Here is a 14,451-nt window from a genome sequence, read left to right on the forward strand (position 1 = left end):
TTTGATTTAATTAGTGATTCTACATTTAAATATTGATGATTACAAGTTTGGAGGAAATGCAATTAATTGCGATTAATCACAGCAAATTGTGTGATTAATTCATTATTTTTTTAATCGATTCCCAGCCGTAATATATATATATATATATATATATATATAGATATATATATATATATATATATATATATATATATATATAGATATATATATATATATATAGATATATATATATATATATATATATATATATATATATAGATATATATATATATATATATAGATATATATATAGATATAGATATATATATATAGATATATAGATATACACAGTGCTATGCATAAGTTTAGACACCCATGCTAAAGTTGACTAAAAAGAGGAATAAAAAAAATCATCTTTTGGAAATTGAACTTAATGCCTTTAATTTAAAAAATGAGGAAAAATCCAACCTTTAAGGACACCAATTTTCTTTGTGAATGAATAGTGTATCGTAAATAAATAAATGTTCTTCCTTAAAATACAGCATAAGTTTGGACACCCCTAGGTGTTGGACATCCAAAGGTTGGATTTTTCCTCATTTTTTAAATGAAGGCATTAAGTTAAATTTCCAAAAGATTTTTTATTCCTCTTTTTAGTCAACTTTAGCATGGGTGTATAAACTTATGCATAGCATATATATATATATATATATATATATATATATATATATATATATATATATATATATATATATATATATATATATATATATATATATATATATATATATATATATATATATATATATATATATATATATATATATATTACGGCTGGGAATCGATAAAAAAAATAATGAATTAATCGCACATATATATATATATAATTTTTAATTTAATATAATTATTTTAATAATATAATTATATAATATAATTTAATATAATATATAATTTGCCCCTTTCTTACATTTGAGCCTCAAAATGTATGTCTCAAAATGTCCATTTCTATCCACAAAACTTGCCAGAAGTCATGGTTTAAGGGGTTATTAAAAAAAAAAAATCTTCCGGGCGTGCATGCCCCCGGACCCCCCGCGAGCGGCTTGGTAACAACCTCCGGCACGTAACAGCACCGCTGCTGGAAAAATTTATAGGGGAAACACTTTTATATATTATCATATGTTACACAACTTTATTTGCTTTTTAACCAGCTGAGATATCTAAAAAAAAAAAAACCCAATTAATTTTAGAATCTGTTGACTCATATGACGCAAATGTGAACCAATTGACTAACACAATTAAAAATTAAAAATCCTAAAGGAGTTTTAGAACCAAAGTATTTTACATTTACATTTAATCATTTAGCAGACGCTTTTATCCAAAGCGACTGATGAGGAGAGCAATCAAGCAAACAATAGGGCAACAAAAAGCAAGTTCTAGCAGAGTACATGTAGCAAGGTGTTTTTTTATTAAATAAAAAACAAATAGAATAGAATAATAAGTGTTAATATTTACAGGTCAAGTGTTGATGAAAAAGATGGAAATGGTTGAAGACTCAGCTGCTCGGGTTGAGTTAGGCAGGTCATTTCACCAGCAACATTGGTGGTCATTAACATTTTTGGGATGTGCTGATGTTGCACTGCTTGCTTGAAATATAACATCCAATATATACTGAAAGTGAGTGGCATGGCAAAACTGCAGCACCCTTTTGTTCATTTAATCCCTGAGTATGTGCCACTCCCAAAAATCAAGGCAGCCATACAAGTTAATATGTGGCTTGAGGGTAGGTTTTAGTGGTTAAAGACTTCATTTGTACTTGATTGTGGTATGTCCAGAGTGACAGCCATGTCATGTGAGTGCTATATATTTATATTGCTAGTACCGGGTTGGACTCCCTTTTGCCTTCAGAACTGCCTTAATTCTTCGTGGCATAGATTCAACAAGGTGCTAAGAGATTCCTCAGAGATTTTGGTCCATATTGACATCATGCAGTTGCTTCAGATTTGTCGGCTGCACATCAATAATGCAAATCTCCTGTTCCACCACATCCCAAAGATGTTCTATTGGATTGAGATCTTGTGACTGTGGAGGCCTTTGAGGATAGTGAGCTCATTGTAATGTTGAAGAAACCAATTTGAGATGATTTGAGCTTTGTGACATGGCGTGTTTTCCCAGTAGCACCTCAATGCAGTACACAAGATCCGGGGGGAGGAGTCGGATCTTGTATAAGGGGTGGAGATTGGTGGGTTTAGGGATCAGGGGGTGGAGATTGGTAGGTTTAGGTATGTAAGGTGGGAGGAGTTGGATCTGGATCCGACTCCTCCCCGTGGATTTCATGTTCTGCATTTAGGACCATCTCTGTTTTCCTGCTGAAAGTAGGCATCAGAAGATGTGGTCATAAAAGGCTGAGCATTGTCAGCATCAGCAACAATCCTCAGTTTGGCTGTGGCATTTAAGTGATGCTCAGTTGGTACTAAGGGGCCCAATGTGTGCCAGGATAATATCCTCCACACCATTACACCACCAGCAGCCTGAAACATTGATACAAGCATCTTGATTCATGTTGTTTACGCTTAATTCTGACCCTACCATCTGAATGACACAGCAGAAATCGAAACTCATCAGACCAGGCAACATCTTTCCAATCTTCTTTTGTCCAATTTTGGTAAGCCTGTGCAAGTTGTAGCCTCAGTTTCCTTTTCTTAGCTGACAGGAGTGGCACCCGGTGTGATCTTCTTCTGCTGTAGCCCATCTGCTTCAAGGTTTGACGTTTTGTGCTCTTCTGTAACAAGTGATTATTTGAGTTAGTGTTGCTTTTCTATCAGCTCGAGCCAGTCTGGTCATTCCCCTCTGACCTCTGGCATTTACAAGCCATTTTCTCCCACAGAACTGCTGCTCACTGGATATTTTCTCTTTTCTGGACAATTAGTAGGGAGGTTAAGTGACTTTTGACTTCAAGTCATGATGCAAAGGTCCCCTTTGGTATGGAAGTACCTTAGGGCCATAGAAATAAATTTATCCTAAGACACAAGTGAGATCACATTTTGTATCTTATATACGCACATTTTTTAAAAATGGCCGCCGACCATACTTGAGAGGCCCATATCTTTGCTTCTGTTATATCTATAATGACAAATTTGGTATCAACGTGTACGTTTTTGGGGTCAAGGAGTCCAAAAAATTAGGTTCCAAGACTAAAAAACAATAATGTTGTCCTTACCATGACAATTGGAGGTGAAGTATGCAATTTTTTATCAAAAACCGCATGCCAAACACAACATGTATGATTTGGATGGGGGAGGTGAAGTAGCCTCTGTGATGCTGGCATAATCTGCAGCCCATGAGATCCATACTCCGGCTTCAAGGTTCTCTTTCACGAGAATGTTTCTGACATATCTTATACCTTGGGCCATCACAAGTTGATAACAATCACCCCCAACTCGGCCCCGTTTGGTCTCAGGGGCCAAAAAACACCCTTTTTGGGAAAAGCTTTTGGCGGAATGATGTAATTGTGAATATTAAGGTACTGCAGCTACATAAATGGCCGTATAACCCTACAATCTTGCATGATGTATCCTGACACATAGGGGAAACTAGCAAAAAAAGATTCTGGGGATTGCTGCCTTTTTGCTGTCAAATATCACCCTCAACATACCCCAAAAGACAAAAAAATGGCTGTCCGCCTGACAAATTGTCATCAAAAGTGATAATTTTCAAGCATTTTATTATATATATCACTGCCTCAAATGTACATGAAAAACTTCCCAAGTTTATAAGCTTCAATTTAAGTCCAAGATGACCTTTCTATCTAGAGGATTGTAGCTGGTATAACCAAAGTTATCCACTGTACCTCAAATCGGAGAAAACAGAACTTTCAGGCATTACCATTCTATATTGGATTAAGCATATTTTTTGCATATGCACAATGTCTTAAACAAGAGTTGAGACTTGACTTATGTACTGCTATACTATATGAAGTGAATTAAATAAAGTGAAATAAAGTGAAAAGTGAGTAATGTTATGCCCCTAGGTCAGGGCTATTCAATTAGCTTCATTCGAGGGCCGGATTATTAAATCGGAATGTTGAGGAGGGCCGGTGGTTAGCTTATTTATTGAAACATTATTTATTACTTATTGAAACATAACAGTATCAATAAATAAGCTAAAGTAAACCTAAAAAAGTATTGTAAATACTTGGAAATGTGGTACCCCAACAGTATGCAGATTTATGAGTCTTTCATAAATAACTTATTTACAGCTATGTACAAAAATATGAATTATACAAGATCATAGGTATTGGTAAGAATTATTTTATTTATAATTATTATAGGCTTAAATGAAAATATTCTGACAGTGATACGTGATAACCACAGGCAAAACCATGCATGGCTACTCACTACCACTGTATAACAAAATCCCTAAAAACTATACACAAAATTAATTGTATATTCCTTTACCCACCTAATTAATCTACTGCAATATAAATGACTATAAGATAGTATTCAGTATAAATATTCCATATTTCTGCCCAAACCATAGTAAATTACTACAGTACATTCATGGTAAATGTTTGTAAAGGTGGTGATTAGGGGATTTAAAGTCTTTTAACTTTGTTCATGGCACGTTGAGGCTGCTTCATCTGATTTAAAACTAGTTAAATCATCGAGTGATTTGTGGTCTGTAACAGAGGTGTGACGAATTGAACAACTTCTCACTGGATGTCGCAATGCTGTTTAATAATAGTGTCCAGAACTGGGAGTAAACGCAACTCCTTTAAGCTTGCGTTCCGTTATCCACTGGGCGGTGCTGCGCAGTTCAAAGTAAACTAAACTGCGAGTTGAACTGAAACTAAACTGAAAACAGCGCTATTTGTTCTATATTTGTTGTTACTGACCGAGAAACAGCTTCAGATGATTCAGTGACAGAGCGGTCCGAACGAATCTGAATCGTTTCAGACCATTATGCAAGCGCATTTGGCCAATTCATGGAAAGGAAATAATTGAACCAAAGATAGAACAAAAGATTCGCACCATTCACAAATGATTGGTATCGCTGGTTCAGTCGACAGAAATACGGGACACACATAATAACTGCTGAAATTTTCGGACTGAAAACGTTTCTCAGGTTAGTCGGAGCGCTCATGGTACGCGTATAGACAGTGCGTATAGACGTACAGCTGCACACGCCACTATGGCCCCTCGCATATCTAACCAAATGTAGCCACACCACCAGGAAAAGAGGCGGAGGGAGGTTGGGGTGCCTTTGGGCCAGATGGAGATGATTGAATTGAATAGCCCTGCCCTAGGTGGACTGGGGTCAGGGTGCAACATAGGGTACATTCACTCAAAATCAGTTAACCAAATGTGAGATTTATTAACCCTCTGGGGACCAAGAACGCGCCGGCGCGTTTTGCTCGTTTTTTTTTTTTAGCAATGAAAATAAACACTAAATGCTCTGTTAATTTTGATCTTTCATTTTCGTGTAATACATCAATCGATCCTGTTCAGTTTCTATTTTTTTTCTGTATACTCACAATAAAAATAAAGTGTTTTGCTTTTTGACAAATAAAGAAAAATTAACATGATGCGATTTCTCCCTTCTCTCTGTCAGTAAACTCCCATTTGAAACGCGTTCGAAAATGATCTATAACTCCGCGAAAATTCAGTCAAACAGGCAAACAGACCCACGGGCATAAAGCTTGAGATCGCATCTGTTAAATGAAGTCATTTATATAAAAAACAAATATTCTCAGCTTCTGTAATTTGTATAAAAAGAGAGCGAATCCAGTCGAGCTCATTACGAGCTAATTCACAGTAATGTGACCACTCCCCGGAGAGCGCGTGCTATTCAAACGCAAATTCTGAGGGGTGTGAAACGCCCACATCAGCTGTAAACAAAGCGCGTCGCGATCGAGTGAGGCATAATATAGCCTACCTTATGGAGAAAAGATTCCTCAGAACAGTGCTGATATGAGGAGCAATATCTCCTGATATGAGGAGCAGATTCCGCTGAGGAGTGAGGTAGGCTGTTTTCTTTTCTCACGTGTGGAATAACGTTATGGAATAACGTTAGTGTAGGCCTATGCAAACCGCAAAAAGATGAATCGCATTTCTATAATATGACTCGCCTTTCTGTGAGATGAATGTAGGGGACATATTTGTAAAGACTGTTTAGCCTAAATATGAATCGCGCGTCTGTGTGTGAAAGAATAAACTGCTTTGCTATAGCCTACTGAGATGAGTAAAAATCGAATGGAATAATATTGTTATGTTGAAATAAAATGTATTTGTATAATCAACATATTAAACTGCAAAAAAAAATACTATTTTTGTCAAAAATAAATTCATAGACTAAGATGTTAGATGTTCCAATGTTGGCTATATTCAAACTAATGAATACATATGATAAAATGTAGGCCTATAATCTTTTTTTTTTATATATAGGCTATATATATATATAAAGAAAGAGTACAGTTGAAATATTGTTGAAATTGTAATTATTGTTGTAATTGTAACATTTTTAATAAAATAGTAAAACATATTTACAAGAGAGATGTAAGCGAAATCTTAAATGGTCAATATAAGTCTTCTAAATACATCTTTTGTCCTTGCATTGTGGCTCAGTCAGTGTCACACCTGAATGAATGGCTAATTATGCAGAGTCATTATTCAGAGTGGGTGGGACACCTTAATCTAAGGTGTAAACTACTCCTCCCCCTCGCATATTGCCTTTCCAAGCAAAACCTGTTTTACACCATTTAAATCAATGTATTTTTTTTTGTGAACGATAAAGCAAGACTATTTTTACATCATTTTAAAGCTAGAACTAAAAGGGAAAACATCCATTAGTCAAAAGTCTTGTGGACACATATTTAATATGTGTTTTGTGTTCTTAATTCAGCAACTTTCATTTTAATTTTTTCCAATAACCACGCATAAACATTATTCTCTTAAAAATACAAACATCTACATACACGTTGCTCGCATATTATGGTAGCCCTGTTTGTGCTATATAGAGTGAATTTACACCTTTGCCATTAACATGTTTATAATTAACTGAAAAAAGCACAAATGTCAAGGCATGTCAGAACATCTCAAGGACCCCAAAAACAGCTTGGTCCCCAGAGGGTTAAAGTCCACAAAGTCCTCACAACACAAGGAATAAAGATGACCCTAGTGTGCAGTCTGTTATCAAAAACCTTCAATAGAGTAAACGTTAGTAACCTTCTGTACCGGTAAACATTCTTTACAGCCAAATGGCAAAACATCTCAGTTACATATGGTAACCCTCGTTCCCCGAGGGAGGGAACGGAGACGTACGTCGTGACCGACTGATAGGAATCTCGCTAGAGAGGCCAATCTACTTCGAGTAAAACTAAAATGAGCCAAAACACATTGGCATGCAGTCATTTGCATCAGCTGTTAAGCCTCGCAACGCAGGTATATAATGAGCAGCATGTGCGAGGTGAGCTCCTTTTTTGCTGAGGAGCCAAGCCTGGTAAGCTGGCCGCCCCGATGGGCAGCAGCAGATGTGACGATGGGATGTACGTCTCCATTACCTGCCTCAGGGAATGAGGGTTACCATATGTAATTGAGACGTTCCCTTATCGGTCGGTCACTCTCGACGTATGTCGTGACCGACTGATAGGAATCCCTATCAAAGCGCCACATCTGCTGCACCCCATCCAGTGCCCGGTGTAAGCCTGTACCCCTTCTTGCCTGGATGGACGATAGGAAAGGGCTTACACAGAGCGTATCTGTCACTGTTGTTCTGTGATAACCCATACAGCGAGATTATTGAATAACACTGGGAAACCGTGCCCTTTCTATGGAAGGGGAACGATGCGGAAGCCACTTTCTTCGAGGGAGTTATGTGAAAAAATACATATGGACTAGCCCGAAGGTTGTACTGCATATGAATATTGGGTAACTTAGCCCAAGGGAAAGACACGGGGCTTCGATTAGGAGCAGCCGTGGAAGTATACACATATGGAATCCCCATAGGGTCACACATATGGAACCCAGCCTAACACCTGATCTCTGAAGGGAGTGGTGGGAACCTTGGGCACATAGCCAGGCCGGGGTCTCAGTACAACATGGTTGTCACCCGGCCCGAACTATAGGAACGATTCGTCCACCGAAAATGCTTGCAGGCCCCCTACCCTCTTGATAGAGGCCAGTGCAATCAGCAGCAAAGTCTTCAAAGAGAGAAGCTTTAAGTCTGCTGAGTGCAAAATCTCAAAGGGAGCATCCTGAAGAGCTTGAAGCACCAGGGAAAGGTCCCAAGAGGGTATGGAGGGGGGACGAAGAGGGTTTAACCGTCTCGCCCCCCTAAGGAACCTGACAACCAGGTCGTGCTTTCCAACTGATTTGCCATCTATGTGGTCGTTATAAGCTGAAATAGCGGCAGCATGTACTTTGAGGGTGGAGGGAGACAGCCTTCGCTCCAACCCTTGCTGCAAAAAGGAAAGCACGGACCCTATCGAACATCTTCGGGGGTTCTCTCGGCGAGAAGAAAACCACTCGACGAACAGGTTCCACTTCAAGGCACACATCTCGTGGACGGCGCCCTTGCAGAAGTGATGGTGTTAATTACCTCTGGGGGTAAGTCACCTAGAACCAGAGATGAAGTTTCCAGAGGTCCGGACGCGAGTGCCATAGGGTGCCCCGTCTCTGAGTCAGAAGGTCCTCCCTCAGAGTCTTGTCCGTACAGACCAGCACATCTCTGCCCTGTAGCGGCCTCTTTAAGTGGCTCAGAGCGAGACATACTGCTAGCAACTCGAGGCAGTTGATGTGCCAATGCAGTTGAGGGCCCGTCCACACCCCTGACACTGCATGCCCATTGTACGTGGCACCCCAGCCGGTGGCAGAGGCGTCTGTAAAGCCAAAACAATCTCTGTTACCTTAAATTATACGCTTGTCTCTGTAAAGCTGCTTTGATACAATCTGTATTGTGAAAAGCGCTATACAAATATACTTGACTTGACTTGACTTCAAGCAGTTCAGCACCGACTGAGCGCGTTGCTCTGTGAGGTGCGCTGTCTGTGCGACCGAATCCAATTCCATACCGAGAAAAGAGATCCTCTGCATGGGGGCGAGTTTGCTCTTCTCCCAGTTGACCAGAAGACCCAACTGGCTGAGGTGCCTGAGCACGAGGTCCCTGTGTTTGCATAACTGATCTCGAGAGTGTGCTAGTATGAGCCAGTCGTCGAAATAGATGCGCACGCCCTGTTCTCTCATGGGAACAAGGGCCCCCTCCGTAGAGCCTAGTCAGGCATGCACAATGATAAACAGCATTAATAGCAACCATGTTACCAGCAGCTAGTTCAGCCAATAGATGCCTGTCACCCACCACCTGAGCACATTCTTTCACTTTTCTATCCAAGCCAAGGGTGGCAGCCCTCCTCAGTTCCTTTTTTTTGCCCACTTCACCACAGAAGAAGAGACACGGTTTATCGAATAGTTCACATGATTATGTTGAGGGTCTGGGTAAAGCGAGTGTGGTGGACTTGTCACTCATGCGCTGTGTTTTTACTGGGTTCACAGACTCTTCATGCTTTTTTCTTTTTCTTTCTCTCTCAACATTTTGTTTATCAATCGCATTTCTGCAGCTTTTGTGCCACACCATAGGATTTTGAATCATCAGCTGAACTACATCCTGACTACCACCACTAATGTCCACTATAAACTCAGGCAGATCCCCTAATGCATTCAGCTCCTGGATGTTATCTAAAGCTTCTTTGTAACATGATTTCAATCTTTCAGGATTGTTTCTCAGTTTGAATGATGAAGAGGGATCTAATGTTTTTTCAATCTTTAGGGCGGACTGACATAGGAAGCATAAACTCCAGTCAGGGCATTCCATTATGGCTAATCTGAAAAAAGAAATGAAGTTGCTTTAACATCATAAGATAGATCATATGAGCATTAACAAGCTTTTTCAGCTTTTAACATTCGTAAAAGTAAACATCGATCAAATAATGAAGCTAACTAACTTGCTTCAACAAAAATGACGCTAACTAGTCACTAGCTAGTTATGATGAAGCTAACCAGTTACTAGCGACCTAGTTATAATGAAGCTAACTAGTTACTAGCTAGCTAGTTATTAGTTATCTAACACATTTTTCTATTTAATGATAAAGTCATACGAACCTCAAAGTGTTAACCTGTCACCTCTGACCTTCAACAGCTGTCACAGCTCCTGGTGCAGATGAGATGTGTTGTTGCAGGAACTGATTTGCTATAGGCTACTCCTGACTGGTCGAAATCTCATGCTACTTAGGACAAATGTAATGTACAGAAGTAGCTGCACTGCTTTAATACAAAATTAAAGTTTTTGAAGGAAAAGATAAGTAAAGTCACTCTGATGACACAATTTTTATGTGAAATGTGCATATTTACCACCAATTGTCATGGTATGGGGAACATTTTTGTTTTTTTAAACTTGAAACCAATTTTATTGGATTCCTTGACCCCAAAAATGTACACTTTGACACCAAATTTGTCATTATAGAGATAACAGAAGCAAAGATATGGGCTCTAGAGTATTTTCGGCGCATTGGCGGCCATTTTTGAAAAGACCTGTTTATTTCTGATACAAAGTGTGATCTCACTTGTGTCTTAGGATAAATTTATTTGTATGACCCTAAGGTACTTCCATACCAAAGGGGACCTTTGCATCATGACTTGAAGTCAAAGGCCTATTTTTTGGGCTTAACCTCCCTACTAAATTCTTTGTAAGCCCTAGAGATGGTTGTGCATGAAAATCCCTGAAATACTCAGACCAGCCCGTCGGGCACCTACAACCCTGCCACAATCAAAGCAACTTAAATCATCTTTCTTCCCCATTCTGATGCTCAGTTTGAACTTCAGCAGATTCTCTTGACCATCAGTTTCCACAAAATATTAATCAGCACAAGTGTTTTCAACATTGATAGAAAAATGTCTTGACCACCAAATCAGCATATTAAAGTGATTGTGAAGGATCATGTGACACTTAAGACTAGAGTAATGGCTGCTGAAAATCAAGCTTTACCATCACAGGACTAAATGACATTTTAAAACATTTAAGAAATTTGTGGAAAGGCATGTTTTCAGTGTTATGCAAACACTGTGTTTCTATTCCTCATTCACTTTTATTCATTTGTGTCAAGTTAAATATGGTGTCTACTGTCACTTAGGTTGAAATCTATGCTACCTGGTGACTTCGGCTCCGCATTAAGCACTATCATTCTTTAAGGCTGTTTGGATTATTTTATCAATATCTAGTTTCTAATGTTGATTTTTTTTTCTTACTCTGCAGGAGTGTCCAGGTTAATGGATCTCCTAGCTGACTCCAGAGAAGTTATCCGTAATGATGTAAGTGTTATTGCTCTACATTACCATGAGTGTTCATACAGGAAGTCTCTGTTGAAATTAAATTAATCAATTTGACCTTTTTCCATTAAGGGTCTCCTACTGCTGCAGCAGCTCACCAAAGGCAACGCAGCAATTCAGAAAATTGTGGCCTTTGAAAATGCATTTGAGAGACTTCTTGATATCATCACAGAGGAAGGTTCTAGTGATGGAGGTATGCAGTTAACAATCCCTTTTAATTTAAAATGGAGAAGGACACTCGTGAATTTCCAAAGGTGGCAAGATTGTGTATTAAGGTCCCTATTCACCTCACAGGTATTGTGGTGGAGGACTGTCTCCTATTGTTGCTCAACCTCCTGAAAAACAATAGCTCCAACCAGAATTTCTTTAAAGAAGGCTCCTATATACAAAAGATGAAGCCGTGGTTTGAGGTTGGGGATGACAACTCTGGCTGGTCAGCGCAGAAGGTCACCAACCTCCATCTAATGCTGCAGGTCTGAAATGAAGAATCCATTTAATATGTGTCACAATTCTCACACACACACACACACACACACACACACACACACACACACACAGTAAACTGGATGTTTTTATACAGATTAAATGAATGGTTAAATATTATTGGTTATACATTATTGGTATACTTTGCAATAAGATTTAATTTAACATTACTTGTAACCATATTAGTTAATATGATCTAACAATTAACAATACTTCTACAGCATTTATTAATCTTAGTCAATGATAATTTCACCATTTACAAATGCATTATTAAAATCCAAAGTTGTATTTGTTAACATTTGTTAATGCACTGTGAACTAACATGAACGAACAATGAAAAATGGATTTAACAAAGATTAATAAATGCTTTAAAAATATATTTCTCATTGTTAGTTCATTTTTTTAACTAATGTTAACAAATGAGACCTTGCTGTAACCTCCTCCTCTTCTTCCTCTACTTCTCCTTCTTCTTCTTCTTCTTTTGCCACTTTATAGAAGCAAGTCAGTAAGTATTGTTTTGTTTGTTATGTGCTGTTGAGTTAAAATCTCTAGTTGTGTTTTGTCTCTGTAGCTGGTGCGAGTGATGGTTTCTCCAGTGAACTCTCCAGGGGCTACTGCCAGCTGTCAGAAAGCCATGTTCCAGTGTGGTCTCCTCCAGCAGCTGTGTACCATCCTCATGGCCACAGGTGTTCCTGCAGACATCCTCACAGAGGTCAGATTATTCTCAGAATCTTATTCTCATTGGCCTTGTTTACACTAAAGGCCTGCGTTCTGCTCCATATAGCACACAGTTAAAGTATATTCCACTGACCGTGAACACTGATGTATGTATGCAATGTAGTGACTTTGTTTCTGAGCATTCAAATCACATGCGCACAAGTTTGGGCTAACGCAAAAATCAGGCTGTATATGCATACATCAGTGGACTGTGTTACTGAGGAAAATTACGACAAATTGTTTGGAAAACGTGTAATAATTTCAGTTTAACAGCCCAGTGATCTATTATGATCAATGGATTTCAAACTGAAGTGAAGAGTCAGATCAGAAAATCTGTTTGTTTGTTTTGTCATTCATTATCCAAAAGTATAAATGCAGACTACAGTGTTTCCTCTAGTGGTCGACCGAGTCTTCGAATATCTAATTAACATTTAATTTATGAAACCTTGTAAACTTCAGGCAATCCAGCTGTGAGATCTTGTGAAGCGTGCACGCATAACAATGTGTGTACTAGCGGAGTAACGGTTCACATGACTCACAGCTCAGGTTGTATCACGGTTTTAGGGTTTCGATACGGTTCGGTATGTTCTATGTTCAGGAAAAAAGTGTAAAAAACTGTAACTGTTGGTTACAGTGTTTACTTCCTTTTTATTCATATTTAAAAAAAAATTGTGAAAAATACTGTAATAGTATGTTTACATCGTGAAAGTTGCGATCTAAGGTAAAAATGTTATTTTACAGATTTTTTTCTATCAAGTTCAACATTTACAGATTATTAATTTCTAATTTAGTAAATGGTTCACTAATTGTTATGCATGTGTTTTTACTGTCTTTAAATTAAAAAGATATCATGATATCAGCAACCCTGTTCTCTAAGATATCGGCGATCGAAAACATCTATTAGTCGACCAGTATTTCCTCCATTGCCTGTGTTCTCTCATGCATGTCATGAGTTCAGAACCATTGTGAGATGTGATGTGTACAATAGAGGTGTGAATCTTCACTTGCCTCACGATTCAGAGGGAAACGATTCTATTATAAAGTGATTCTCGATACTGCTCTTCCTCCAAATCTTTTATTAATAATTCTTAATATGTTAGTAATCACAATATGTTTTTTTTTTTTTGTCTTTGTTATTAAAAATAAGAACAAAGATGTTATTAACAATCCAAGAAACAAATGAAATTACCAGTGCATTACATTTGATCATTTCATATCCATTTAACAGAAGCATTCAAGTGAGAAATTATACAGACATTTAATAATCAAATTTAAAAGTATTCACTGCATAGTCTTTAGTGTATTAGTTATAAATAAATTGATTATTAATAAAGCTACTAAAGTTATTCAATCAAAAGCAGTGAATGATTCCCTTTTTTCTTTTGTTGTTTGATCAGCACCAGGTTTATTATATTAAGACCTAATGTACGGATAATGTTACACATCAGATTTTTTCCCCCAACTGTTTACGTTCACTTAAGATGAAACAGACAATGTTTACGTGAATACTCGCCAAGATGGATATTATGAAAATTGAAGTTTCAAGCGCAATATGCCGCTAAAGAGAACTGAATTTGTGATCGCATGCTGTCTGAGGCCTCGTTTACACTGCAGGTCTTGATGCCCAATTCTGATGTGTTGCCTATATCCGATTTATTTGTTTTTGACCGTCTGTTTACACGTTCTTTCAATTGTGACCCATATCCGATTAATTGACGAACAGGAAATAGGCTTGGTACTAGCTCTGCGATATATGCAAAGTTTGCCAAACATCACCATGATTTTGAGGCGGAGGAGGACGAAAAGGGCCGTCATTGCAGCCTGCGCATGTTTCAGTTATTGTGTGCGAGAGAGATCTCAGGACTGGTGGGAGCATATTGTGGCGGGCTTTAAGGAGGAGCAG

At 38.2% G+C, this 14,451-nt stretch overlaps 1 protein-coding gene across 4 annotated transcripts in view; it reads left to right on the forward strand.

The window, feature by feature from the left end:
* The window catches only part of uso1 (USO1 vesicle transport factor), a 35,858-nt gene that overhangs the window by 5,841 nt on the left and 15,566 nt on the right, over window positions 1-14,451 (forward strand). For all 4 annotated transcript variants that reach the window (XM_081361736.1, XM_081361734.1, XM_081361733.1 and 1 more), the window contains 4 exons: window positions 11,275-11,330; window positions 11,421-11,541; window positions 11,643-11,821; window positions 12,403-12,543. In XM_081361736.1, the coding sequence (XP_081217862.1) occupies window positions 11,275-11,330; window positions 11,421-11,541; window positions 11,643-11,821; window positions 12,403-12,543 (497 nt within the window). The remainder of the gene's footprint in view (window positions 1-11,274; window positions 11,331-11,420; window positions 11,542-11,642; window positions 11,822-12,402; window positions 12,544-14,451) is intronic.

The sequence above is a fragment of the Scardinius erythrophthalmus genome (assembly GCF_964197995.2).
Source record: "Scardinius erythrophthalmus genome assembly, chromosome: 3".
Lineage (NCBI taxonomy): Eukaryota > Metazoa > Chordata > Actinopteri > Cypriniformes > Leuciscidae > Scardinius > Scardinius erythrophthalmus.